The 27,335-nt window shown below is 38.9% G+C and overlaps 1 protein-coding gene across 12 annotated transcripts in view; it reads right to left on the minus strand.

Annotated features, from left to right (window-relative positions):
- ANK2 (ankyrin 2) overlaps window positions 1-27,335 on the minus strand; it is a 404,131-nt gene that overhangs the window by 146,498 nt on the left and 230,298 nt on the right. For all 12 annotated transcript variants that reach the window (XM_089525944.1, XM_089525945.1, XM_089525937.1 and 9 more), the window contains 2 exons: window positions 7,765-7,863; window positions 5,763-5,861 (listed from right to left, as the gene is read on the minus strand). In XM_089525944.1, coding sequence (XP_089382070.1) covers window positions 5,763-5,861; window positions 7,765-7,863 — 198 coding nt within the window. The remainder of the gene's footprint in view (window positions 1-5,762; window positions 5,862-7,764; window positions 7,864-27,335) is intronic.

Consider the following 27,335-nt stretch of genomic DNA (forward strand, 5'->3'; position numbering starts at 1 on the left):
AACACATGATAATCCTAAAAGGTCTAGTTTCTCTGCCATTTTCCCAAATGAATAATTTATTTTCAACTGCACATTATCATACCCTACAATACTTCACAGATGACAGTCAGGATACTTGTGGCCAAGCAACATCAGAGTGTGGTTAAGATGCCAAAAGCTATTAATGAGAAATAGCACACTAGCTAGGAGAGGATGCAACAGCTTGTTTTTCCAAGTCCACAAGGACAGGCAAGATTCCAGTTTCCGCTCTCCTCTCCCGCTGCTGAGTTAACCGAGTGCAAATTTCTTCTGCACTTTGAACTTAGGTTGCAGCAGATGACATAAGTCTAGGACAAAGGGGAAAGTGGAGGAGAAAGAAACTGGTACACTTTTTTTGGCTCAGAAGACCAGTGCCAGCACCAGCACCAGAGCAGCTGAGGTGACTGAGGAGGGAGAGGGGCCAGGTGAGAGCAGCGCCTTTAAAAACCAGCTTGCTAGCTGTATCCCCAGATGGCCAGTGCCAGCACCACCATGTGCAGCTGTGAGGAGGTGGGGACCAGTGAGAGCGGCACCCCTCAGAGCCGGCTCACTGGTGAAGCCTCCAAACCAGCCAGGACACAAGACTACTCCAGCCCCAGTGCCAGAAACATCATGCGCAGCTGTGAGGAGGCAGGGACTGGTGGGAGCGGCACCCTTCACAGCTGGCTCACCATGAAGCCTCCAAGTCAATATGAACTAATATTATAACAGCTGGAGGATATAGTAGTATAAGGTGGTTCTTAGAATCTGATAGTATTGTTTGATAGTATTTGATAATATTTAATAGTATTGCCTTAATTGTTATCTATTTTATATTTTATTGTATTTTAATGAGTTTTTGCTGCTGTTATTGTATTTGTATATTTGATATTGAGTTGAGAGTATATATTAATAGACTTTAATATTCTTAATTTAATTGAATTTTGATTAATTTAACTGTAGTTAAGGTAAGGGGTTGAATTTTAGTTGTATATTTGCTAATGTAATTATTTATGGCATTGTTTATGCATCTTTGTAAACTGCTTTGATCTGTTGGAAAAGCGGTATATAAATAAAATTTATTATTATTATAAACAGCAGAAAAAGTGGGAAGGCATAAGATTAATCAGGGCTACCCTTGGAGGGTATGCACAGTGCACACTAAACAACAACAACAAGAGGAAATTGCCCTCTATTTGCTTTCAGGATTTTTATCTAATAGCAAAAGAAACAAACACTTGGCATATCATATTCTCACATCCTCTCTTTTTCTGTATCACATAATGTAGACATCATTGATATATAATGCATTTGATACAGGATAATGTTTTGGGCAAAGCCAGGGAAGTGGGACAAGGCTGAGTTCTTACAAGTTTTTAAATGAGGCTCAGAAACAAAGGTTAGGATCATCTTGTTCCCAAGTTATCATCATTCACTTTCTCTTTGTTACTTTGGGGTTCCTCACAGACACCATCATTTTTCTTTCGGCCATAATTGGAAAAAATGAACTGCTGGAAGCTACAGTAAGAAGGGTTCATGCTGGTCTTCTTTGATTCATTGTTTCCCCTTCCTTTTGTCTTTTGGTTCATTTGTATAATATGTACCTTGAATGTTCAGTTCAAGAAGTCGGCTCTTTCTGGGCTTGCTGCAAACCCAAAAAGTGAGGCCATAAATCTAAATAAATTAGCAACAACTGTCATATAATAAAACCCAATAATGGACTAACTTATACTGTTCAGCATATCCTGTGCCTCAAACAAGAACTTCCAAAGCTATATAAATGAACAGCTAATGTGACCTCACACTAATTGAGATTTATTGCAATTCAGAGAGCCATAACATGTTTGTCTGCTTCCCAGATAGCCTACAAAGAAAAAGGTCTATGTTATTTATACCACACAAATGAATTGATCAGCAAAATGAGTAACTTCCCTTGCACTACATAGATTCCTATATTGTGATATAGAATGAACAGAAGGTTGAGAATATGTGGAGGTGAGAGTAGGAGGAAAGTTAGAGATGCAGATTTCCATTTCACTTTCAAGCATCTATGTCTGTCTGCAAAATTTAAGCAAATTTAGCTAGTTTTTAAATGCATTTGTAGATATATTAATGAGGTATCATTAAAACAAGTGCTAGTGTGGTTTTAATGGTTTGAGCATTGGACTATAATCCTGGAGATCAAGGTTTGAATTCGCACAACAGAAACCCACTTGACCTTGGACAAGACACATTTGCTCAATCTCAGAGGAAGGCAAAGGCAAACCCTCTCTGAAGAAATCTTGCCAAGAAAACCCATGATAGGTTCACCTTAGAGTTGCCATAAATCAACAACTTGAAGGCACACAATAGCAGCAACCATCATTAAAAAAAACACACCACACATACATTTTCAGAAAGATAGTGCTTTTGTTAATTCCATTCTTCTGCCCAGAGATAAACTTCATAAATGCTGGGGATAATGAGATTGGTACAAGCAGCAGGCTATGGGATTTCATAACTTTTTAGATACAAAACCTCTTGTTACAGAGTACTGAAATGGCTCCTCCCTGGTTAGTGCAGCACCAGGGAATGTTTATTTATGAGTATTCCAACTGCTCAGATATTTTGAAACTGATCATAAGGAAAAGATGCTGTTCTGTGGTATTTGTGGAAGGAAGTCAAAGGACAGCAAGTATCCAAGTTCAGCTTTTAGACTGTATCTTAATCTTGTTTCAGCACAGGAGTGGTATGTGTGAATAGTGTGTATCTAAGTGCACTACATATAAATAAATGTGTGAATAGTAAGAAAGGAATGTATGAAGTGCCTGAGAGGATGAACTAAGAAGGGACAAAAGAAAGGCATGGCAGATACCTCCTCCTTCACACACTCCTATGGATTTACGTGGGGCTCAACTTACTGTCAATTTACAAAATGCAGCAGCATCAATCTCAAAATGCAGCAGCAAATAATGTGACTCTGATGCACCAGGACTATTTTAAAAAAAATGTTGAATGTATTTTCTTTTTCAACCCCAATGAGAATTTGCTTGCAGTGAGTGTTATTATTTTATCTATACTTCTTATATTCACTAACCCGCTTTGATCTACCCTGGAAAAGCAGTGTGTGTGTGTGTATGTATGTATATATATATATGTGTGTGTGTATGTGTATATATATATATATATATATATATATATATATATATATATATATCACCCCAATAAGAATTCCAATTTCCTCCCTCAACAGGGCCAACCTATACGTTATATTTCCTAGGGGAAAGGGTAACTACCAAGACAAGAGATTTGTTGGGACATTTTTATCTTAGGTCAAGAACATACTACAGAAATAATCTCATCTGAGACCGCTTCAACTGCCCTGACTCAATGCTAGGGCTGTAGTTTTGTGAGACATTTAGCCTTCTCTGTCAGAGCTCTAGTGTCACAACAAACTACAATTCCCAGGATTCCCTAGCACTGAGCCAGGGCAGTTAAAGAATCTCAGACTGGATTATTTCTGCAGTGTGTTTTTAACCTTAGTTGTTGCAATTGTCAAAAATAGGTGCTGCATGTGACAAGTGGCTGAAATGTGAGAAGACTGTTCAGGTCACATATAATGCCTCCATTGTAGGTGCTGCCCTGGGTCACATAAGTGTCCCATCCTGGTGTATGAAGTTTAATATATATTCCTTTGAACGTACACACATTACTCCACCATTACATATATTTCTGTACATGTATGTGGGGTGTGTGTGTGTGTAAAGACCTATATTCACCTGTGTCCTACAGATCTTTGGTGATATGAAGTTTCATGATATTGAACATGTAAAAAAATTTCCATCACTCTACAGATTCCGTTTTCTTTAGTTATTTCTGAATTCTTTTCTATCCTTTCCCCTTCTGAAGCCTCTTCTGTTTGCTGGTGTGAGTCAGCAGCTACCAAAATAGATCAAAGAATACTGACTGAGATACTGCAGCACTGCCTTCCATGTAAAAAAAAGAAAAGAGCACTATTCCAGATGCTCTTTGTAGTTATAGCTTATGAATAACTATTGTTCATTAATGTGACACTCTCATCCTAACTAAAGCTTGAACAAATTTAGGACTACTTTTTACTGTTACTAAATAAAAGACTTAAGGTGTATCCACAGTGAAGAATAAAAGCAGTTTGACACCATTTTTACTGCCATGATTCTATCCTATGGAACCCTAGGATGTGTAGTTTGGTGAGGTATTCCACTTGGTTTATATGAGAGCTCTGGCGCCTCACCTAACTACAATTCCCAGAAATCTGTAAGATATCATCATGGCAGTTAAAGTGATATCAAACTGATTTAATTCTGCAGTGTATATATGCCCCTGGAGTGTAGTCTATTGGATAGTTTTCCCTAGTAATCCCTATTTATTTATCTTGGCACAACTAGCACTCCTTTTTCCATTGGATTTGTCCATAAGAACATCCTGATAGAGACTGTGCATCAAGGCCATAAGCACACATTTGTATTCACAGAATTGCCCTCAGATTCCAAAATCAGTTTGCAATTCTATAGAGAAATGCTACCTTTTACTCAAATAATAATGAGAAATAAATCAATACAGCATGTGCATTCTTAGTTTGATAACTATTGATCTAGAGGATCAGGCATTTTTTTTCCTTATCCACTGAGAATCAAGTAGATTCAGATCACTATACAGTACTCACCTGTAAATACACAAGAGACGAGCTCTGCATATTTGTAAATATACAAGAGTCATGCACTGCACCCTGACATCTCCATGACTGCTCCCAGGCTCTGGAACTCCCTTCCTAGAGAGATTAGACTGCCACATATCTTTTTTATAGGCAGGCATTTAGGCAGCCCCTTGTAGGCTGACAGCTCAGCAGGACGTATTGTCAATGGTCAATTTCTGTTCCACACTGAGTTCCACATCTCTAAATGTCAAGTTCTACCTGCTAAGGGAAAGCTCATAATTTTATTGTCTCCAAATTATGACATTATGAGAAGTGACTTTCAGACCCTATTGATGCCAATAAACATAACTGGACAACTATCTAATTTAGCTTTTCCACTTGATTAGGTAAGACCAGAGGTTGAGCATAAGGAAAAATATGATAGAATGAAGATTAAGAGGGGGGAAACCAATATAAATAAAAAGAAGAGAGCCAGTGATAAGCATTGGACTATGACTCTGAAGACCAGTGTACAAATCCCTGCTTGGGCATGGAAACCCACAGGGTAACCTTGGGAAAGTCACAGTGTCTCAGCCTCAGAGGAAGACAAAGGCAACTCCCCTCTGAACAAATCTTGCCCCCCCCTCAGAAAAAAATCATCCTAGGGTCACCCTAGGATGACCATAAATTGGAAATAACTTGAAAGCACATGACAACAGTAACAACACATAAGGTATATGTTTGTTCAGTGCCAGATTGCTCAGCTAAAATGCTGAACATCTAGCTGGTCTGTCATCAAATAAATTGTTGTCTTCATTTCACCAGTGCCTCTATTCTTGAACCCAAATGGGAAAGTGAACAAGTTTCCCCAACACATTCCAACTATCAGTAAGTTTTCAATATTTTCCACAGTGGTGAATAAACAGGGCACCTCATTCTTACTGAATCTGTGTGTGTGTGTGTGTGTGTGTGTGTGTGTGTGTGTGTGTGTGCGCGCGCGCGCGTGCGCACGCATGTGTGTGTGTGTTTTTGCCCAATTACCCTTGCCAACATAAAACAAAGAATACTTTATGCAATATTAAACTTCAGAATAGAGTCAATGTCTACATACCTGAGACTGTGCATTAATATTGGCTCCTTCCTTAACTAGAACTTTGACCACTTCGCCCTGTCCAGCCAAGGATGCAATGTGCAGTGCAGTGTTACCTTTCTGTTTTGGGAAGACAAAAATACATATGCATTTATATCATTTACTGTACAGCATGGCTCAAAGCAACACCATGATAAACACTGTGCATATTACTCAAAGAGCACTGTTTAAAACTGTGACTGGCAAATTAAATTAATCTTTGGGCTGATTTTCTGCACTTAGAATTCTCTGGGAGCTGTGAGTATGGACAAAATTGGTAATGGCCTGAAGTCCACTGATCATTTTGAGGGGGGGAAATTGTGAAACAATGCAAGTCAGAACAAGTTTGGTTTTGGGGAGTCAGTTGCCACAAAAACAGCTTTGGGCTCTCATGCACCATAAGGCCATGTTTCATCCACACCTAATTGAAAAGATTGGTACTACAGTATCAAAACCGTTGTCAATACTTTATTTGGTATAAGGTATAAGAGGGGGGCATCTAGAGCAGGCTAGGAGACCATTTTGCCCCTAGGAGATATTAGGGGCCACACCCTTCCACCAGAACCCACACAGCAACAAACCCAGATTTCCCCCCTCTAATGCCCCAATGCTTTCTAGCGGGCATTTTCTCCAGGGAGTTTAGCCCTCCCTGGGCCATTTTAGTCTCAAGAGAGGCCTTTTTAAAAGTTTACTTCCATTTAAAAAAAAAAAGACCTTTCCTATGCCTAAAAATGGCCTGGAGGGACTATATACATGGCAAAAATTTCCTCCACATTCACAGAGAGCATTTAAGGGAAAAACAAATAGGGTGAACTAGGCAGCCACAAAAATGCATTTTGCTCACCTTGGACTACAATATACTTTCTAAAACTGAAGTATTTTTACCTTATTTTTCCCAGAGAAGAAATAAATTCTCCCCTCCCCATTTAAAGTATCAGTTTTGTTGATATGTGATTTTTTTTAAATTAACAAAGTAGTAGTTCATAGTTTTTTGTGGGGTATGTGGCCGTGCTCTGGAAGAGTTTATTCCTGATGTTTCACCAGCATCTAAAGATGCTAGCCACAGATGCTGGTGAAACATCAGAAAAAATTCTTCCTGAACATGGCCACATAGCCCCAAAACCCCACAAAAAACTATGGATTCTAATTATGAAAGCTTCAACTTCACAAAGTTGTAATTCCTCCCCTGCCCCACAAAAAAGGAAAATTCTCCACACTCTGACTAAATCCTGGCTTAGTGTTATATGCAAACTGGGACCTTATGTAAAAATTTGATAAGGTTTGCAATGCTTCCCCTAAAACACTTTGAACCTGTATTCTTCTAGGATACACAGAAGACAGACAGGCAGGCAAACGGACAGACAATACAATCACAGTCCAGCATATAGGATGCAAATATAACATTTTGTAGGATGAGTAGGAAGGAAGGTGAATATAGCAAATTGAATGTGCACAAAAAACATACTAAGTTCTAAAGGACATGTTTCAGAAGCTGACTGACATATTCCCTGTCTTTTCCAGTATTCTCCCTATATATTAGCATGAGTAAGTTCCATAGGTCCAGAGCCTGCTCTGTCTCTCTGACCCTTGGAAGGCTTTCTCGAACCCTGTCTCTCCAATGCATCCCCCACCTCCAGTTTTCAATCATTGATTGACTGGTTGATTTATTTGATTTATTGCTTAATTTATTGCTTTAAAGGGTCTTCATTATGAATAGGAGAACGGGCAATTTCAATATATATTTTACTAGCAGATGAAATGTTATAGGTGTGGTTATGCAACTTTTTTTTCAAAAGTAGTTTTAAAAAGGCTTCCCCTGGGTCTAAAACAGGTCAGAGAACCCAAAACATGACAAAAGGGATCAATGGCATATATATATATATATATATATATATATATATATATATATATATATGGGGTATATGTTGCACATGTGAGAGATTTTGCTTGGTCCTGCTCTCTATAAAATGAGTGATAATATTACCTTAGTAGCAGAATCCACTGCGGATCCTCTTTCCAGCAATTCTTGAACCAAACCCACATGGCCTTCTTTTGCAGCAAGGTGGAGAGCGTTGAGTCCATTCTGTAAATCAAGATATTACACTGATTATTCAAACCATACTCCCAACTGGCTCATTAGACACTGTCCATAAATCAGTCTATGAAGATGGAACTCTATGGGAAACTGTTGAGGATAGTTTCAGTTTTATAGCAGTTGGTTTAATGGTTAACTTAGGCCAGGCTTCTGCAACCTAGTTATCTCCAGATGGTTTGGCTTACAATTCCTATTTGGACATGCTGGCTGGATCTATATGGTCAACACATCTGGAGAGAGATTGTCTGGGGAAGGCTGGTTTTTAGATTATTGTACCAACTGGTATCACCTTAACTGATAGCAGATGTCTGTTTTAGTTCTCCAGCATTGTCAAGAGGGTTTTTTCGGCTCACATTGCCCCTGGGTACATTAGTAATAGAGTCATTCCACATACCAACATGCTACTAATGTGAAATATGATTCTGACTGAAGTTCTTCATGGCAATTGCCAACATTGATTCATTTCTTCTTCTGCTGCTGCTACTGCTTTTTAAAAAGGTATTTAGATGGTTTTTCAGCTGGCTAACCACCAAGTTAGACTTGTAACTGCTTGTTAGCCAGCTGAAAATGTATTCACCTGTGCCCAATCACTTGTGAGGTTGGTGTTTTATATAAAAACAATAAAACAATAGACTAAAACAACAAAAACCAACAAAATACTAACTGGGGCAGGCTGCCTATACAAGTCCAAGTCAATATGAAGACATAAGATATGTCAAAAATTAATAATCTGTGCAAGGTTTGTTTTATTGTAACAGGTTATTTCAAAATATTGTGAAGACACTATAATATGAACAATTTGATTAAAGTTAACTGTACAATTTTTTACATGGGTAGTGACCTATGTTTTGATGTTTAATATATGCCATTAATACTTCTCAACTGAGTAAACTTGCTGAAGCTAATATATGCTTGGTTTATCAGCTTTCTCTAAGAAAGAAGACATTGTAAAGAACATTACAAAAAATTATATATTGTGCAATATTATATATGGATTTTTATTCCAAACTACTGTATTCTTATATAAAAACTACCCAGTTACATATCTGATGAAACATGCCTATTACCATTTTGTACACAGTGCATTTAAATATACATTCCATATATCACTTCATGCATATTTCACATTCATATTTGCTTAGTTATTCATTCATATGGTTCAGGTTTTTTTCCTGGGTTTATTTGTATCCTAGAAAACATTTTGTTTGGTAAATCTACTTTCAGGACATTCTTCCTTGTGAAAAGGATTATCTTCACAAATAGAACTTTAAATAATTAGTACATATAGGTAAAAAGTAGTAATATGTACATGTGCAGTATCATTTCTTGAGACCATATCCACAGCATGTCCGGAAGCTATTTAAAACTTTAGTTATCAGCATCAGATACATGCAAGGCAGTACAATATTCATAATGTAATTATAAAATCATTCTGGCAACAACAGAGTGTGTCTGAGAAGCAAGTAGTCTTCTGGTTAACAATTTCTCTTAATACCCATGAATAGTTGATTGCTGCAATTCCTAGATGCAGTTAATGGCTCACAATAGCAACACTTGGGCCAGATTTGAAAGCTGTATAGGCCTTAATTCTATTGAAATAAAGTGGGCAGATACCTGCATGTGTCTCAAGTAGATTCTCATAAAGCAATATGCTGCACTAAGCCACTGATCTTTAGCAATGGCGGGTTACACACCGCCACTTAGTACGTATTCTATACGTACTAGGGTTAGGAAGGGGCGGTGCTTCCGCACCCCCCTAACCCTAGTACGTATAGAATATGTACAAGATGGCGGTGCCCTGTTCATACGGGCGCCGCCATCTTTACGTATCGGACGCTGTGCGTCTGGACGTTGCGCGGTGTCTATGACGTCGCGAGTCCGCCCCAGGCGCCTCGCGACGTCATAGAGGTGCCGCAAAAAGAAGCTTCTTTTTTGCTCCGCGCGGGAGCCACGCGGTGTGGCTGTTGCGGCTCCCTCATGGAGCAAATGGCGCCAGCGGGAGACTGCTGCAAAGCGGCGGTCTATAACCCGCCAATCTTTACTCTATTTGTTTTATATGCTGTGATTCTATCAGTTTCACCAGCAGAACCAACATGTCATGTACTTAAAAAATTATTTTTGTTTTAAGATGAAAATTGTTGTACAAGAGTTCTTCAAAGCTCTGGTGCATTTGAGATTCATTTCCCCCCACGTCCAGCCTGATACAGTAGATATGTATTTGAAGGCCAACTGCAAAATATGCAAGTCTATTTACACAGTACTGCACCTGTAAATGGGGAAAAAAACATCAAAATGTTCATGTACAAAATTATATCATGGGTTCTTTCTAGCCGTGCAAGCCAGCCAGCCGGTACAGCTCAAAGGCACAGCATGCTCCATGACGCAGGCTGTATGCAGTTTTACAAGGAGGCAGAAGCTTGTGCACTGACATTTCCAAAATGTTGCTCACTAACCTAAATATATCAGTGATTTATGATTTTCACAACTCCACGTGGCATTCCAATTCACATTAAATGAAGTATAACCAAACATTCAGAAATGAGAGAAGAAGACCAAACATTTAGAAAGGAGACAAGGGCCTGTTACAGACTGCCAAAATAAAGCTGCTTCGGGTCTCTTTGGAGGTATGCTATTTAAATGATGCATGGGTCCTAAGAGTCCGGAGGTCACGCCAAAGCCACACTCCATTCCTAAGCACTGGAGTGCAGCTTTGGTGCAGCTTCCGGATTCTTAGGATGCATGCATCATTTAAACAGCATACCTCCAAAGAGACCCGAAGCAGCTTTATTTTGGCAGTCTGTAACAGGCCAAGATGACTAAATATTCAGAAAGGAGAGGTGTGGTAGTGATGAGAGATTTAAACTATCTTGATATTTGTTGGAAGTCAAATTCTAGCAAGAATATAAGGTCCAACAAATTCTTCACATCCTTTGCAGAGAATTTCATTGCCCAGAAAGTGGAAGAGGCAATCAAGGGATCACTAATTTTGAATCTTATCCTAACAGTCATGATCAGATTAATGGGGTAAAATTGGTGGGAGATAGAAGTGACTATGACTGCATCCACATTTCAAAAATAATCTGGTTTGACACTACTTTAACTGCCATGGCTCAGTGCTATGGAATTCTGGGAACTGTGGTTTGTTGTGGCCCCAGAGCTTTGTTCTGCAACTCTGGGAACTGCAATGCCCAGAATTTCATAGCACAGAGCCATGGCAGTTAAAGTGGTGTCAAAACGGATTATTTCTGCTGTGTGGATGCAGCCTATGTTCTCCTGGAATTTGTTGTACAGCAAAAGGTAGAAGCCTAGTGTAGTTAGACATGCATTCTAGACTTTAAGAAAGCTATTTTCAGTAACCTCCTGGGGATTGTCTACATGATGAAAATATTCTTAATTCCAGTCAATTAGAATGTGATACAGCCACATGCAATTCACAGGAGTTCGGGGCTTTTGTGGGGCCGGAGGCTCCTTAAACTCCAAAAGAAAACTCTTTGTGGTTTTTAATGGGGTATCTGGGAGTATACACAAGGATGCACATTTTCAAATGTGTGGCCATTCATCTGCTTTGCTTGAATTCAAATGGCTGTACCTTTTTGGCAGAGGGAGAATAAACAGATGCAAATATGCACAGGAAAGTGAAGACAATTAGACATCAGAGCAAATGTGCAAAAACCCCACAGCGATTTGTACAATACACTTTGTAGACTAGTCCCTGGCTAACCCATATGAAGCCAATGTGAATCTTCTGGAAATAAGTGTGAGCCTTCAGGAAACTAGGTTAATACTGGCATCCAGAGGAGCCAATATTATTATTACATGAAACACTAAGCTATGAGTTATTATTAAATGCACAAGTCTGAGATTGATTTTGTCCTCCTTCCCTTTCTTCCTCTGATGTAACTGTTAAGAAAAGCTTGTTTTCATTTTTAGTTAACTGTAGATTATCATCACATCCAGTCCTGAAACTGTGGCTAGTCTTCCCTTGTATATCCATTAACCAGATATTTTCCAAGTCTGTTTATAATAATAAACTTTGTGTGTTGAAACAGAAATGAAACCATATTGTTTAACATGATATCTAAATGGGGCCAGTGTAAAAAAAAATATTTCTCTGCAATTCGAGCCTTCTCAGATTAGGCACTGCTGTAAAACCCCCACAAAATAATGTGAGTTCAGAATATGGGTGATTGTAGGTTTTATCCTGAATGAAGCCCCAAGCCTTCTCAGTGGCTGCTCCCACCCTTTGGAGCTCCCTTCCATGGGAAGCTAGGCTGGCCCCCTCCTTGCTGGCCTTTTGCCGGCAAGCAAAAACATTTTTATTCCAGCAAGCTTTTTAAAATAATTCAGGCCTGGTATTATTGGGGCAGTTGGTTTAGAATATTTTTAATGTTTATATGTTTTAAATTTTGTATGCTTATAAGTTTTAACTTTTTTACTGTTTTAATTAGGCTATTTTAATTGGATTTTTTAAATGTTGTTTTAATGTATTTTTATATTGTGAACCGCCTTGGGTCTCTTTTTGGGAGAAAGGCAGGATAGAAATAAATAAATAAAGGTCAAAGCTTCAGGTTCTTGAAACTGAGTATTCACCACTCCAATCTTTATTATATATTAAAACAAGAATACATTATTGTATTTGAATATTTTACAAAAAAAAGTTGCCAAGCAATTTCTTTATTTCATTTATTTCAAGGATTTATATCCTGCCTTCCTCGCACAATGGGATCCACTCTTCGATGATTGTCTATGGCACTATACACCTTGTCTGAAAATATTCTAGGCAGTTCAATAAGGTTGCAAAAATTTCTTGTAGTTTTTGAATTATTATTTATCCCTTGGCAAATATAAACAGACAACATTGATTTATTCATTAATATGATGTTCCAGGTCTTAGTAAACTGCTCAGTTTGTCCTGGAATGTACATAGTTTGCTAATCTACTGCAATCAGATACCAAGCTGGATAATGTGATTTTGCTCATTTGTTTTTTACTGCTAATTGTAACTGTAATTATAACTACCTCTGGCTGAAATAAAAGTTTTGTAACGAAATACCAACTTCAAGAAACTATAAAGGGTTTCAGTATGCCCTGCTAAAGCAGGTGTTGGGTCATCTGAGAAATTGTTATTGCATTGTTTTCTAGCCTAAAACTCTACAGCTATTTCAGGAAACCGGATTACCAAGCATGCAATTTAATTTAGCTGTGAACAAGGTTCAGAATTTCCCTCCCCCCTCCATAGTCCCAAATAAATTACATAGGAACTGCTCACTTGGGATGAATTTTTTTTTTAAATTAAGTATTCCTGCAATCATCAATGAACTGCACTAGTTAAAAATCTTTCAATGAGAACTGAATACATGTGTTTATGTGTTTATTTTTAATCATCAACATTTTAGTTTGGCTTAAAGTGTTTTGTTTTTGTTTGTTTTTTTGGTTTTTCGTGCACACACAGTTATTTATAGCTGCACAGATCAGTGAAAAGTTGCTTTACACTAGAACTCCTGGACAGAACATGATTCAGTGAAACTGGAAATGTTCACTGTCCCAGGTGGCATCTGAAAAAGAGAAACCCTCTTCTCTGTCTAAATGTTTTGGACTACCATTTCTATAATTTGTTAAGACTGATGGGAATTGTAGGGCAAGTATTTGAAAGACCAAAGAGTCCCCACTCCTGCTGTAACTGAGCTGAAGTTTAGATAGATGGATAGATAGATAGATAGATAGATAGATAGATAGATAGATAGATAGGTGAAGTCGAAGGCTTTCATGGCTGGTATCCATAGTTTTTTGTGGGTTTTTCGGGCTATGTGGCCATGTTCTAGAAGATTTTCTTCCTGACGTTTTGCCAGCAGAATTAGATATTGCCATCACACTACCCTTAATCCTTTGATCATGTCTGTCATGTGTGACACAGCCTTATCATGATGAAGAAAAACAGATGGTTAAGATTCATTAAATTCTAGCAGTTGCCCAGTATAGGTTGTCTCCCTTACCTTGGTACCAGAAGTGTCTTGGATTCAGGATTGATTATTTATTTATTTATTTATTTATTTTGTATTTTGGAATATCTCTATTTGTATATACATACATAATGAGATACCCTGAAGATGGGACATAAGTCTAAATACAAAATTCATGTATATTCATATACACCTTATAATCATAACCTGAAGGTATTTTCATGCAATATTTTTAATAATTTTATGCACGAAACAAAATTTGTGTACATCTAAAATACTCGGGGGGAGATTATGAGTGGCATAAGAAAGCAAAGGGGTCACTATCTCAGCCACTCATAATTCCCCCCTCCCAAATATTTTAGATTTTGGAATTCCGGATAAGGGAGGCTAAACCTGCACTATGCATTCGTGGGGTGAAGATAACCAATTATGAGTAATGATTGCAGCAAACCCCCTCAAATGCCATTTTTCTGAGAGCCATGCCGTCTTGAACACACCTTGATTGAATTTTTGAAGCTAAGTAGGATCGGGATTGGCTAACCTTTGGATGGGAACCAGTGGATTGGGCTAGGAAAGAATCCTGCCTGAAATCTTGGAAGGCCAGTGCCAATCAGAGTTCACAATACTGGGTTAAAGTCACCAATGGTCTCAATCATTATAAGGCAACTTCTTACTTTCCTATAGTCCAAACTTATAAAAGTGATTGGAAGGAACTCACTGCTAGGAAAGTCTCATTCACACAGTACAAGTGTCGAAAAAGGCTTCTCCACAGATTTGTCTAACCAGTTTGTAAATGTACCTACTGGTGTTGCTTTTTCTCCATTCATCTGCTGATAAAGGAATCTTATTCTGCTTGAACCTTTTCAATTGGCTACAGTTGTACAATTATAGCAGTTTGATTAAACTTTCCATGGCTCCACATTGTAGAATCCTGCAATTTGTAATCTGGTGAAGTAATTATAATTCACTGCTAGAGCGCTCTAGTCCATTCCCTGAAGCAGAGTTCTGGGAATTTTAAGGCCATCACCAAACTACAATTCCCAGGATTCCATAGGATGGATCCATGGCAGCTAAAGTGAGATAGAAGTTTAACTTTGTAATGTGGAGACAATGGTGCAAAATAGACTGCAGAAATAATCTGGTTTGAGACCAATTTAACTGCCCTGGTTCAGTGCTAGGGAATCCTGGGAACTGTAGTGTATTGTGCCACCAGGGCTCTTTGACAGAAGGCTAAATGTCTCAGAAAATTACAATTCCCAGAATTCTCTTAGCATTGAGCCAGGGCAGTTAAAGTGGTCTCAAACTGGATTGCTTCTATGTTTTGGACTCATGTGTATGTACCTTTACTGTATGTTGCTGGATGCAGTATACATTAGGAAGCAAATATCTCCATGCTACAAAAATCCTCAGATCTTGATTTCTAAGTATAAAACTATTGTTCAAAGTGCATGAGCAATTCCAGCTGTCTGGCCTAACAACAATCCTTATCAATACAAGAATGCTTGTATCTACTTAGCCTTTGTTTCTAGCATCAGGTGTCATGTCACAAGGCAGCCTTGCACACCTTTGAAATGATGATAATGAAACATAGCATAAAAGAGATTTCTGAGTGGTTACACCCTTTGGTTTCTTATACATAAGCCAGAACCAAAGCTCTACCTTGCAAACAAAGTTGAGAAGGGGATACCTGAATCTTAACTCACAGTACAAGGTGAAATATCACATACCTTCTCCCTGTCAAAACATGTCTCCTCAAATAACAGGGATAAAACTGCAACCTTATAGGTGAAGAGGTCATGGCAAAGAAAGGAGTATGAAACCAACAATGGTGCAACACAGATGCACAGAATGTCAGATGGGAACAAGCTGAAAGTTAGGATACCTTGTGCAAACTAGAATACAGTGTGAGCCATATCTTAAAATCAGAACATAAAGCACTTTTACAAACATGAATCCTCAATAGTCAGGATAAGCAGAGCACTGTCATTTTACGGGTGGAGAAGCTGACATAACTAGGCTATAAATCAGGAGCAAGGGTGGTGTCTAAGAGACTGAGATTTAGATCAAAAGAAATCACGCTGGCTGAATCTTGAAGATGTGAAATGGCCTCAATGCAAAATAAATACATACACTCATTCATTCATTTTGAAGTAAATCCAATTAATTTCAGTATAATTTATCTCCAAGTAGATGTCCTGAGGATTTTTTAAAAATATATATAATCAAAAAATGAAACTAAGTAAATAATTGTTCCAAGGTTTACAGCAAAAACTGCATTAGCTCACCTTCATAAAACAGAAAACCCAGAATTATTTACTCATAACTACCATATAGACTGCACAATTCAGATGAATTGACACAATACTGTACAGATTATATTAAAGGATCTATTCAGTTTTAATGATCAGTGGAAACAGCAAAAGGTCAGCTGGGCACAATCCAACCTATTTAGAAGAGAGGCTGGCTGGAAACCAAATGCTGTTTTATCTGATTAAATGGATCAAGGCAGTGGAAAACCACCAAGAGAAAGAGTCATGTTGATTTTTCCCATTATCCACAGGTCTATTCTGGCAGTCTGGGTACAATAAAAAGAACTCTTTTCAGCAACAGAACACAGGATTCAGTGTTTTGTATGCCTTTCAATGACAAGCCCACTCTGGAAAAAATAATAATGCTGTGAACCTACAGGAAGGGAAGGAGAAAATGATGAAAGGGAAATAAAAGAGCAATGCTGGATCAATTGTAGATTTCTTTACATTATATTTAACGCTGAGATAGCATCCATTTTATTCAGCTATGTATTTGCTGGTGCTGCCAAGAACTTGGTCCATGGCTGAAAGAAAATCCAAAGGAGAATAGAGCAACATGATCAAGCACTGACTGTCTCCATGGCTGTCCATTAGCCAGGAGTAATTACATGTGTAAACAATATCGCTATCAGTTCTCTGAGTAAGAAGATTTGAAAGGGGTTTTTAATTCACTTATAAGGGCACAGTAGCCCATGACTGACCTAGGAAAGATACATTATTAAAACAACAAAAATTTCCCTTCTCATATGTGACAAAACTCAATAACGCTATTAATCCAGATAATAGCTCCAAATCAAGGCTTACAGTAACCATATCCCACATTTTGTAAATATAAAGTGCTGTTCTATTAGATGACCTCTGTCATGGAGCAAGCAAGTGAGGAAGAACTGGGACTACTTTGCAAAGCACATGGGAAAATGATCTAGTTGATAATACCAGAACTGAGTTTTAATTTATATATTAATAAAGCATTAATAAATATAAAAAGTAAAGGTAGTCCCTTGACATGAATGATTAGACATAACCAACTGTAGAGGGTGATGCTCATCTCCATTACTAAGCCAAAGAACCAGTGACTCAGGTGGTCATGTGGCCAGCATGACTGCATCGAACGCTATTACAGTGGTTCCGGTCCTATCTTTCAGGCAGATTCCAGATAGTGTCACTTGGCGACAGTTGTTCAGCCAAGAGGGAGCTCAAATCGGGTGTCCCTCGGGGCGCGATACTGTCGCCAATGCTCTTCAACATTTACATGAAGCCGCTGGGTGAGATCATCCAGAGACATGAGGCGGGGTGTAATCAGTATGCTGATGACACCCAAATTTGTTTCTCCATGTCTCAGATTGCTTCAGTGACCATGGATGGCATCTCTCCTCTGAATGACTGTCTGAGGTCAGTAATGGATTGGATGACGGAAAATAGACTTAAATTGAATCCAAATAAAATGGAGGTACTCGTCATAGGCAGTCCCGATCCAGGTATGATGATAAGCTCCCCAGTTCTGGATGGGGTCACACTTCCCCTAAAGGACTGTGTTCGTAGCTTGGGGGTGCTTCTCAACTTGTCACTTCACCTGTCATCCCAGGTTGACACGACAGCCAGGAGTGCCTGTTATCAGCTTTGGCTGATATGCCAGTTACACCCCTTCCTGGAACGGGAAAACCTTGAAACGGTTGTACATTCACTGGTAACCTCTCGTCTCTATTTCTGCAATACGCTCTACATGGGGCAACCCTTATGCCACGTTCAGAAGCTGCAACTGGTCCAAAACATGGCAGCCAGATTGGTGACTGGGAGTTCTAAGTTTGATTCTATCACACCTATCTTAAAATCCCTACAGTGGCTGCCTATTAGCTTCCGGGCACAGTACAAGGTCTTGGTTATTACCTATAAAGCCCTACATGGCCTGGATCCAGCTTACCTGAGGGAATGCCTCCTCCCATATAATCCTTCCTGCACTCTCAGGTCCTCAGGGAAGAACCTACTACAGTCACAGAGAACTAGACTGGTAACTACTTCCCAGAGGACGTTTTCTGCTGCCGCTCCTAAAATCTGGAACGATCTGCCGGACGAGATCCGCTAACTAACATCTTTCGAAGCCTTCAAGAAGGCAATAAAAACAAATCTCTTCCAGCGGGCCTTCCCAAATTGATCCCCTAATTTCACTCTCCACTTGCCTAAATTGTTCTCTTCGGACTGATTCAAATGCCTTTGATATTATTGTTTTCTCTTTTTATATACTGTTGCCCGCCTTGATCCAACACGGTGAGAAGCGAGTTATAAATAAATAAATAAATTATTATTACCTTCCCACCAAAGTGGTACCTGTTTATCTACTTGTATTTGCATGCTTTTGAACCACTAGGTTGGGAAAAGCTGGGACTAATGATGGGAGCTCACCCCATTATACAGCACTCGGCCTCGAACTGCCAACCTTCTGATCTTACAATCGTCAGAATTGGCATATTAACCACTAAGCCACTACATCCCTAAAGCATTAACACTGGAGTATTAATAAATCATTAATTTATTCAAGCATTAATAAAAGCATTAATGTATTCAAGCATTAATAAAGTATTAACAAGCATTTTTTAAAAAGTCTCAGTCAGCTTGATAGTAAAAAGTAGGTGAGCTGTATGAAAGACAAACTTTTTTCTATTGTTTTGATTTTTCAGTGAAGAATGAAATGCAGAATCTGACAACTAGAGATTTCTAGGGACAAGAATGATGAGGAAAAGAAAGAATATGCAACTGATAAATTAATTACAAGCATGGAGAAGGGAGAGTATTTACCAAGAGGTCTATGCACTACACTTCATTAATTGTAATATGTAGCTACTGGTATAATGGTCTGAGTGTTGGACTATGACTCTGGAGATCAGGGTTTGAATCCCTACTTGGCTATGGAAACCCACTGGGTTATCTTGGGCAAGTTACACACTTTCAGCCCCAGGCTCACCTTAGGGTCGTTATGGATCAGCAGCTACTTGTAGGCACATAATAACAACAAAGCTATATCCTCGGTTAATGAGAAATTACTTACAGGCATAAGGAAGGGAATGAGACTATGATCTGATGACAGGGCAATATCAAGGCCCTTGCTTCTTAGGCTGTTTTCCTGTACTTGATAGCCCTTCAAATAGAATATGCCTTCAAACAGAGGACTACTCTGATAAAACCGGGTACATGGTGACTATTTTCCTATATCCCATGTGCTGTCAAGTTATCTAGGCACCCAAGGCAGAAAATCACACAACTGTCTTTCAGTAAGAGTGAAAATTGTCACAGTCAGGCAAAGGTTTTGTTGTCAGACTTTTATTGTCATAGTCAGATAAGTCCAAAGCACACTGCAGAAATAATCCAGTTTGAGATTGCTTTCATTGTCCTGGGTCAATGCTAGGGAATCCTGGGAATTGTAGCTTATTGTGGCACCAGAGATCTCTGTCAGATAAGGCTCAATGTATCACAAAACTACAGTTCCCAGAATCCATAGCATTGAGCCAGGGCAGTTAAAGTAGTCTGAAACCAGATTATTTCTGCAGTGTGTTTTGGACCATAAGGATGTTGGCACATGTATATACACACAAATAAAAGGAGTCAAGATGTTATGATGTTCCAATTGTAGAAGCCTTGTCCTTGGTGTTAATACTGACCTCTTTTCAGTGCCAAGTTAAACCATGCTTTGTCATCCAGACCTCTGGAGCTCAGTGGCCATAGTTTTATTCAGCTGTGGATTTCTGTTCTCTGTTTTATGCTGTTTAATTGTTATAAATTGTGACACATTTTTTTTAAATCAAGGTCTCAACCCTGAGATCTCCAAGTAGAGAGGAGGAGTATATAAACTTGTATAAATAAATAAAATAATAAATGGAATGCTTAGTACACACAGACTGCCAAGTTATTTTGGCAACCAACACAGAAAATCTCACAAGAGTCTTTCCCCAAGAGTGAAAATGCAACAATAATAAATTAAATAAGCTACAATTTGCTGTGCTTTCACCATGCACAAAATCAGCTGTCTGTGGCACTCAATCACTTCCTTCTGTCTAATGCTGGGGCTGCCTTCCAGTGGAAGCTACCTTGGCGGATACACAATATAGTTACAGGACTGTCCCAAACAGACACATGTTCAGCTATGCACACGCTCCAGAACTAAGTGATTATGTTCTATTTTTTAAAAAATCTTGTGCTAAGCCATGCCACAATTTTTTTTAAAGAAAACGTTGAAGATGAGATTGCTTCTGTAGTAGAAGAAAAACATGTGGAAGAAAGCTGAACATAATATATTCAGACTAGGAATTGAGATAGGAATGGGGGTAAGAGAGAAAGAAGAATTCATCTGAATCGTCAGTCATTTTCTGTCTTCTGATTGTACATTTTATTAATAATAATATAACTTTATTACAGCCATTTGGCCAGCACAGTACATTTTATTCTGTGTTTGTAAGTCCTGAGCAGGGCAATTGATAACAAGGTGACTTGAAGGTCTGTCATTCATATAGAATAAGAAAACTCCAAGTCACCTTCTTATTAACAATAGGGCCATCATAAATCAAAATGGACTTGTCAGCAGTTAACAACAACAACAAACATTGATTCTGATGCTACCTTACACTGAATCAGCTCATTATTCCATTTAGTCCAGTATTCCCTGCCCTTCCTGGCAACAGATCAGAGATGTAGGTTTTTTCCCAAGATCTTTTAGGTGGTATCATATAAGGGGCTGTTAACTGGTTTAAGTAGTCAGCGATTGAATAAAGAATCTTCTGCATGCAAACAAGGGCCTAAATATACTGCCTAGACCCAATTATATCTGACAACAGAATCAATTGCAGACTGGTAACTAGAAAGCAAGTGTGGTGTAGCGCTTCTGAGTGTTGGACTGCAACACTGGAGATCAGGGTTTGATTCCCCGACATCCCATATTCTCAGCCTCAGAGGAAGGCAATGGCAAACCTCCTTTGAACACTTCTTGCCAAGAAAAACCCATGATAGGGTCACTTTAGGGTTCCCATGAATTGGAAATGACTTGAAGGCACACAATCAGCAACAGCCAACTAGACTGGTAACTAGATTTAGGTGTAAGTACAGTTGGCCCGCCTTATAGATGGGCTTGCCATCTGTGGCTTTGAGCTTACGCAGAAGGCAAGCCCTGGTAGAAATAATGGGACACGTACTCACGCTGCGCGCCCCATTTACCACTGCCTTGACATGGTCTGCTTTACATTCCTCTAAGACAAACATTTGTCTGGAGCATCTCTATGTACCCTGAGTACCAGATATGTCTAATGGTTCAAGGGGACCACCACACCTTGCCATTTGGGAATGAGTGCCCTTGTCCTGCTTGGACCACCCCTGGTGTCCAGGATGCTAAAATATACTTTTAGTATTCCGCAGCTATTTGCTGTTATTAAACTGCAGGCAAGAGAAGGTGGCAGTTTGTCAACAGAATGTGTTTTAATCTCTGAGTAGTTTCTGTTGCAATTTTTAATCATAATAGATAAAAATAAACTTCTACTTTGTTTTCAAAGAGTACATTCTTTTAAATAATAAATACAATAAAACTTTTATTTGTATTCCACTTTTTGTAAAAGCAGCATACCTCCTAAGTGACCTAAAGCAGTTTTATTTTGGCCTGTCTGTTAAGGCCCTAAATTAGCCTTCCCTGGAGTGTCGTTGTAACTTGCAGCAACAAACCAGTTAAGCCTGGCAAACTACTGGCTTGTGTTTCCAAGCCCTGAAATCTGGCAATCCAAGGCAATATCTGCCAATCATGAATGCCACCATTTGGATCAAAATGATGTCCAATGCTGCAACTGTTCTCTCCCCCCACCTCCCCATTTCTGCTTTCCATGCCCAAACTCTCCATACTGCCTGAAAACTGATTCTGGAGGATTTCCAGTCTTCCAGGGCTGGTTTTGGGGACCCTAGAGGACTATAGCCATATGGGGAAATTTCTTCTTTGTTCTACTGGATCCATTGTTTCATCATCGGAAGTCCACTGTTGGATCCTACTCATTATTTTTAGATATATTCAATGTCATTTGTGTGAATGATGCTAATAAAATCACCATGTCTGCTAACAGACTATTAAGCCTCTATGTCTGCTGTAGTATTTTGAAGCACTCATGGTACAAGCCTAAGCTACAACCTATGCACAGCTGTATATTTGGCTGTTTGCCAACTGGGATAGGATTTTGGCTGACCCTGACTGACAGAGGACTTTATCAAAAACTTCAGAAAAAGAGAACAGGCCTGAATAAGACTAGGAATCTTTCTCTTGCATATGGAATGTTTTTACCAGATGGGGAGAGAGGTGGTAAACTACATGAGGGGGCCCTATTTTACCATTTGAATGAAAGAAAAGAAAGAAAACAGAACAATCTTTCCGTGGAATCTGATTCCATATTACTGGTTTTGCTGCCTCCCGCAACAGTACCTATGAACTTTCATTATCACTAGCTGAACACAGATAATTCAAAGACAGAATACACATCCAGTGCCTTCTCATCCAAACATCTAAACTCTTAAAATGGAGCCCATGTCATCTGAAGAGTGCTTAACATTAAATTACTTCTTTAATTAATTTCCCACATTTCAGGTAAAACAATTCAGAGCAGCTAGCATAACAATGGGTATGAAGCTCTATCAAAATTTGTAACACTTATTTTAAAGCAAATTTCCTATATGCATGAATGAAACCTGGTTTAAAAAGTATTTCCATTCTTAATACCCACATTTTAACTGACATAAATCTGTGGGCCTTTAGTTGACACTGACATCAATATAAGTCAAATTCTTCACCGCATTTGCTAGTTGTCATTACTGCAGAGGACCATCAGCGACTTCACTATATTTGCTTTAACTTGAGTTAAGTTCAACTCTAAAAATATCCTACCAAGTGTTTACTTACAGTCTTCCACTGAAATGGAAAGGGAAACCTCAGACTTCCGCACTTGGGATCACTGAGCACCAGGTGCATTGTGTGGGAAGATAAACTTGATTTGTAGGAAGCAAAATATTGCAGGCCACACTGCCTTACACCATGTGCAAGAACAGATCAATAAAGTGTTTTGCCCTTGGAATGTAGATTGAAGAAGAGTATGTGATGTGGTGTGTGTGTGTGTGTGTGTGTGTGTGTGTGTGTATAGATAGATCAGGGAAATTAAATTGTGGAACAGTCTCCCTTATTTATATATGCAAATACTTCCAGGGCTGTTAAGTAACATGCAATAAAGCTTATCTCATCCTTTCATATTGACTTTTACGTGTATCTGTTTTAATCTTTGTAAGCTGCCCCAGGTCCCAGGGCAAACAAAAAGGCAGGATATAAAATAAATAAATAAATAATAAAGCCTAACCAAGTTGACATTTTGCTTTTCCATTTCATAAAGCAGAATCATATTTGTAACACTTGAATTCCTTTATTTTCCTCTGCAGGAGCTCATTGGCCTAAAGGAAACATTCTGCTAAAGACAATTCGAGTAAACTTCTTCTCAGCCTCTTCAATGAAGCCATTTGAAGTCTTCCTGGAATTTAAATGTCTCCTGTTGAGATCAGAAGTTATTAGGGTTAGGTTTTTTGTTACACTGGCAGCAGTCAGAAATGCAGATTATTTTTCTGTTTGTCTGCTTATAGTTGAAGAATAACTTCATAAACAGAATGATATGTGATTATACAGCACTACTTTTCCCAAGAAAAGAATGACAGATTTTCCCATAACTCCAAACAGTACTGAAAGCAAAGAAATGGTCGGAATTATTCTTTAACTGAATTCTTTATAAATCCTACTAGACACACAGTAGCGTTAATCTTTTATTTATTTATTTATTTATTTATTTATTTATTTATTTATTTATTGTATGCTGCCTTTCTCCCAACTTGGACTCAAGGCAGGTCATACCATGACCTTGTGTCACTCAAAAGCGATTGCAATATTCTAAAGAATGGTTAAGAGTAATTCATACTAGAGAGTAATATTTACCCCTTCTAATAATGGTAGTATCCAAATTTGAGAGTATGAATTAGAATTTGTAACCATATAGGACTAATGAGGATGTGGCTTCCCAGATTTTGTCCAGTAACTATGCTGCCCAGACCTAATGGGACTTGCAGGCTAACAGGCAATAAGGTTGGGTATCTAGAGGTCCCTGGTTTGAATCTTGGTTTTCCTGGAGGATTTGGGAAAGGACTACAGCACAGTGGCAGAGCTTACACATTGCATGCACAGTAGCCCAGGTCACTTCCTGCCAAGTACCATATATGCTCAATTACTATGTCGAGAAATTTGTGACCAAAAATTGACCCAAAAACATGGGTCAACTTATACATGGGTCAATACAGGGACTGCCACACTGAGGAGGAGGGAGAAGGGCAAGCACTCACTTCTTAAGCCTCTTTTCCAGACCTGCTGTTTTTCTAACTTTTACCCCTCACCTGTCCACAGGTCATGTCAGAATCCCTAATTTTCGCCCCGAACCCTGGCTTTGACTCATACATGAGGTCGACTTATACTTGAGTATATATGGTAGGTTTATGAATGACTAACTGCACAATGTACTTATGTTGTAATATGTAGCTATTGTTGTTGTGTCCCTTCATGACACTTCTGACGTATAACAATCCTAAGCAAGCCCTTTCATGGCAGAATTTGTTCAGAGGGGGCTTGCCCTTGTGGTTCTCTGAGGCTGAGATAGTGTCACATGCCCAAGGTCAACACCCATAGCCAAATGAAGATTTGAACCCTGATCTCTCAGAGCCATAGTCCAACTTGTTGTTGTTGTCGTGTGCCTTCAAGTCATTTCTGACTTATGGTGACCCTGTCATGGGGTTTTCTTGGCAAGATTTGTTCAGAGGAGGTTTCTCATTGCCTTCTCCTCAGGCTTAGTGTGAGTGATTTTCCCAAGGTCACTCAGTGGGTTTCATGGCCAAGCTGGGAATCGAACTCTGGTCTCCAGATACCTCATGGTCTCAAAACACTTTGTCACACTGGGTCCAACACTCAATTCAGTTCAAAATGTTATTGTTTATAGCCATAGGCCACTGCAAACATATTTAGGAGACTACAATACAATACAGTATCTACATGTGGAAATACATAGTGTGTGTGTGTGTGTATGGAAACTCACTCTGTAACCTAGGGTGAGTCACACACTCTCAGCCACAGAAAACCCTACGATAAATTCACCTTACGGTTATCGTAAGTCAGAAACAACTTGAAGGCACAGGGCATCATATATTCTTGTTATCAGATACCAATTGACTCATGGTTTTTATTCTGATTTTCTTTGCTGCAATTGCAAACAGTGCAATAGGATTAAAATATACTCCCTTTCATCAGATAACAAATAAATCTCATTATTCTAAGTTAGGCAGCCACTACATTGTGACACAAATTGTGACAACACTCTCTAGGGTGAATATATAGTGGCCAACACATCAGGTAATGCATTTCTATGTAACCTTTACCACAAAAACACTAGAGCGGAGATACTCTCCCTCCAAAAAGGCAGATGGCATTTGTTAAAATCTTAATTCTGTGAAAGTCTTTCTCAAAAGAGATGGGGGGAGGTTAAGAAAAATTACAAAGATTGCTGGAACATTGGTGGTCTTTTTTAATTGCAGCAAACCACCCGGAAGAACAGCCATTATTTATAACTTCCCTGTCAAGGGATAGATTAAATTCTTGAATGTGTTTATTAAAGCTGTGTTGATATCCTAACATAGCTGCCAGTTCTACCAACACAATATATATATTCAGTCTATGCTGTCAGGTTTCAGCCCACTCTTCTTCTCAGTACCAGTTGTCAGTACTGTACCAACACATTTGGGGGGACCTTGTGTCATCCATCTTGGTCAGTTTGCACCAGTACTAAATCGTGCTTTTATTAACTCTAGATTTGATGGAGGGCAGGCGTGCCTCAGTTTTTAGCAGAGCAGCTGGTGTTCCTGGAGAAAGGAACTGTACTTTCCTCCTAAACCCATTCTGGAGTGCTTTCAATGAAGCAATATTGTCTTCTCCCCATATCTCTGCTCCATAGAACATTTGAGCAAAGGCCTTCTCAACAAATATTTTTAAGGCAGGCTCCACTTGACCACCGCTAGGAAAGGAAAAAAAAAACTTTTAGAATCTGATGTACAGCTGTAGAAACTAACAGTTTAACTGCTGCTTAGTGAGTTTTCCAATTAAAGTTTCACTGAAATGGATGCCAAGATATTTGAAACAGTTATGTTGTTCAATACTATGGCTATCCATAGCCCACTTGTGCTTTCTTTGTCCTTTCCCAAACACTACGATCTTGGTTTTGGAGTAATTGATGGTGAAATGTTCCTGAGCACAAAAAAAGCTAAACCTAACTAGCATATGTCTGAGAAGTAGACTGAAGTCTACAAAAGCTCATACTGCCAATTTCTTTCTTTCAGTTAGTCTCAAAGGTGCTTCAAGATCTCTCCATGTACATGATTGGCATACATCAGAATTGGAATCTTGCTTGATTTAAGGGTGGGGGAACAAAGGACTCCATTATTGGGGGGGGGGGGGATAAGAATTGGAGCCAGAATGCAACCTTGTCGGACTTTTTATGAGACCTGAATATTTTCTGTGAGCTGGCCATTTGGACCACTTATTATCTTTGACATTGCTGAGATGTAAATTTTGGATCATAGAATCATAGAATCATAGAATCGTAGAGTTGGAAGAGACCACTAGGGCCATCCAGTCCAACCCCCTGCCATGCAGGAAATCCAAATCAAAGCATCCCTGACAGATGGCCATCCAGCCTCTGTTTAAAGACCTCCAAGGAAGGAGACCCCACTACACTCCGAGGAAGTGCATTCCACTGTCGAACAGCCCTTACTGTCAGGAAGTTCCTCCTAATGTTCAGGTGGATAAGTCAAAGTAAAATTTTGTCAATATTGCTGTTAGGCTAATTCTCTCAGATATGGGACATATTTACTGAATCAAAAGTCAAAGATAGATCAAACAACTAGGATGGTCTTTTTAATTAAGTGATACAGGACAAAACATTCATCAGTTATTATAGCACCTTTGCAAATACCTGCCTGAGCTTCACTGAATATATACTATCTTCTTCTCAAGATAATAATTTATTCAAAAGATGTCTGGAGTACAGTTTGCACTACAGTTTTATGTTGAATAAAGTAACAGGTCCAACCTCTAGGTACCTGTCCT

This window comes from Sceloporus occidentalis, unplaced genomic scaffold, assembly GCF_023333645.1.
Source record: "Sceloporus occidentalis isolate IW3139 unplaced genomic scaffold, rSceOcc1.0.p SCAF_5, whole genome shotgun sequence".
Classification (NCBI taxonomy): Eukaryota; Metazoa; Chordata; class Lepidosauria; order Squamata; family Phrynosomatidae; genus Sceloporus; species Sceloporus occidentalis.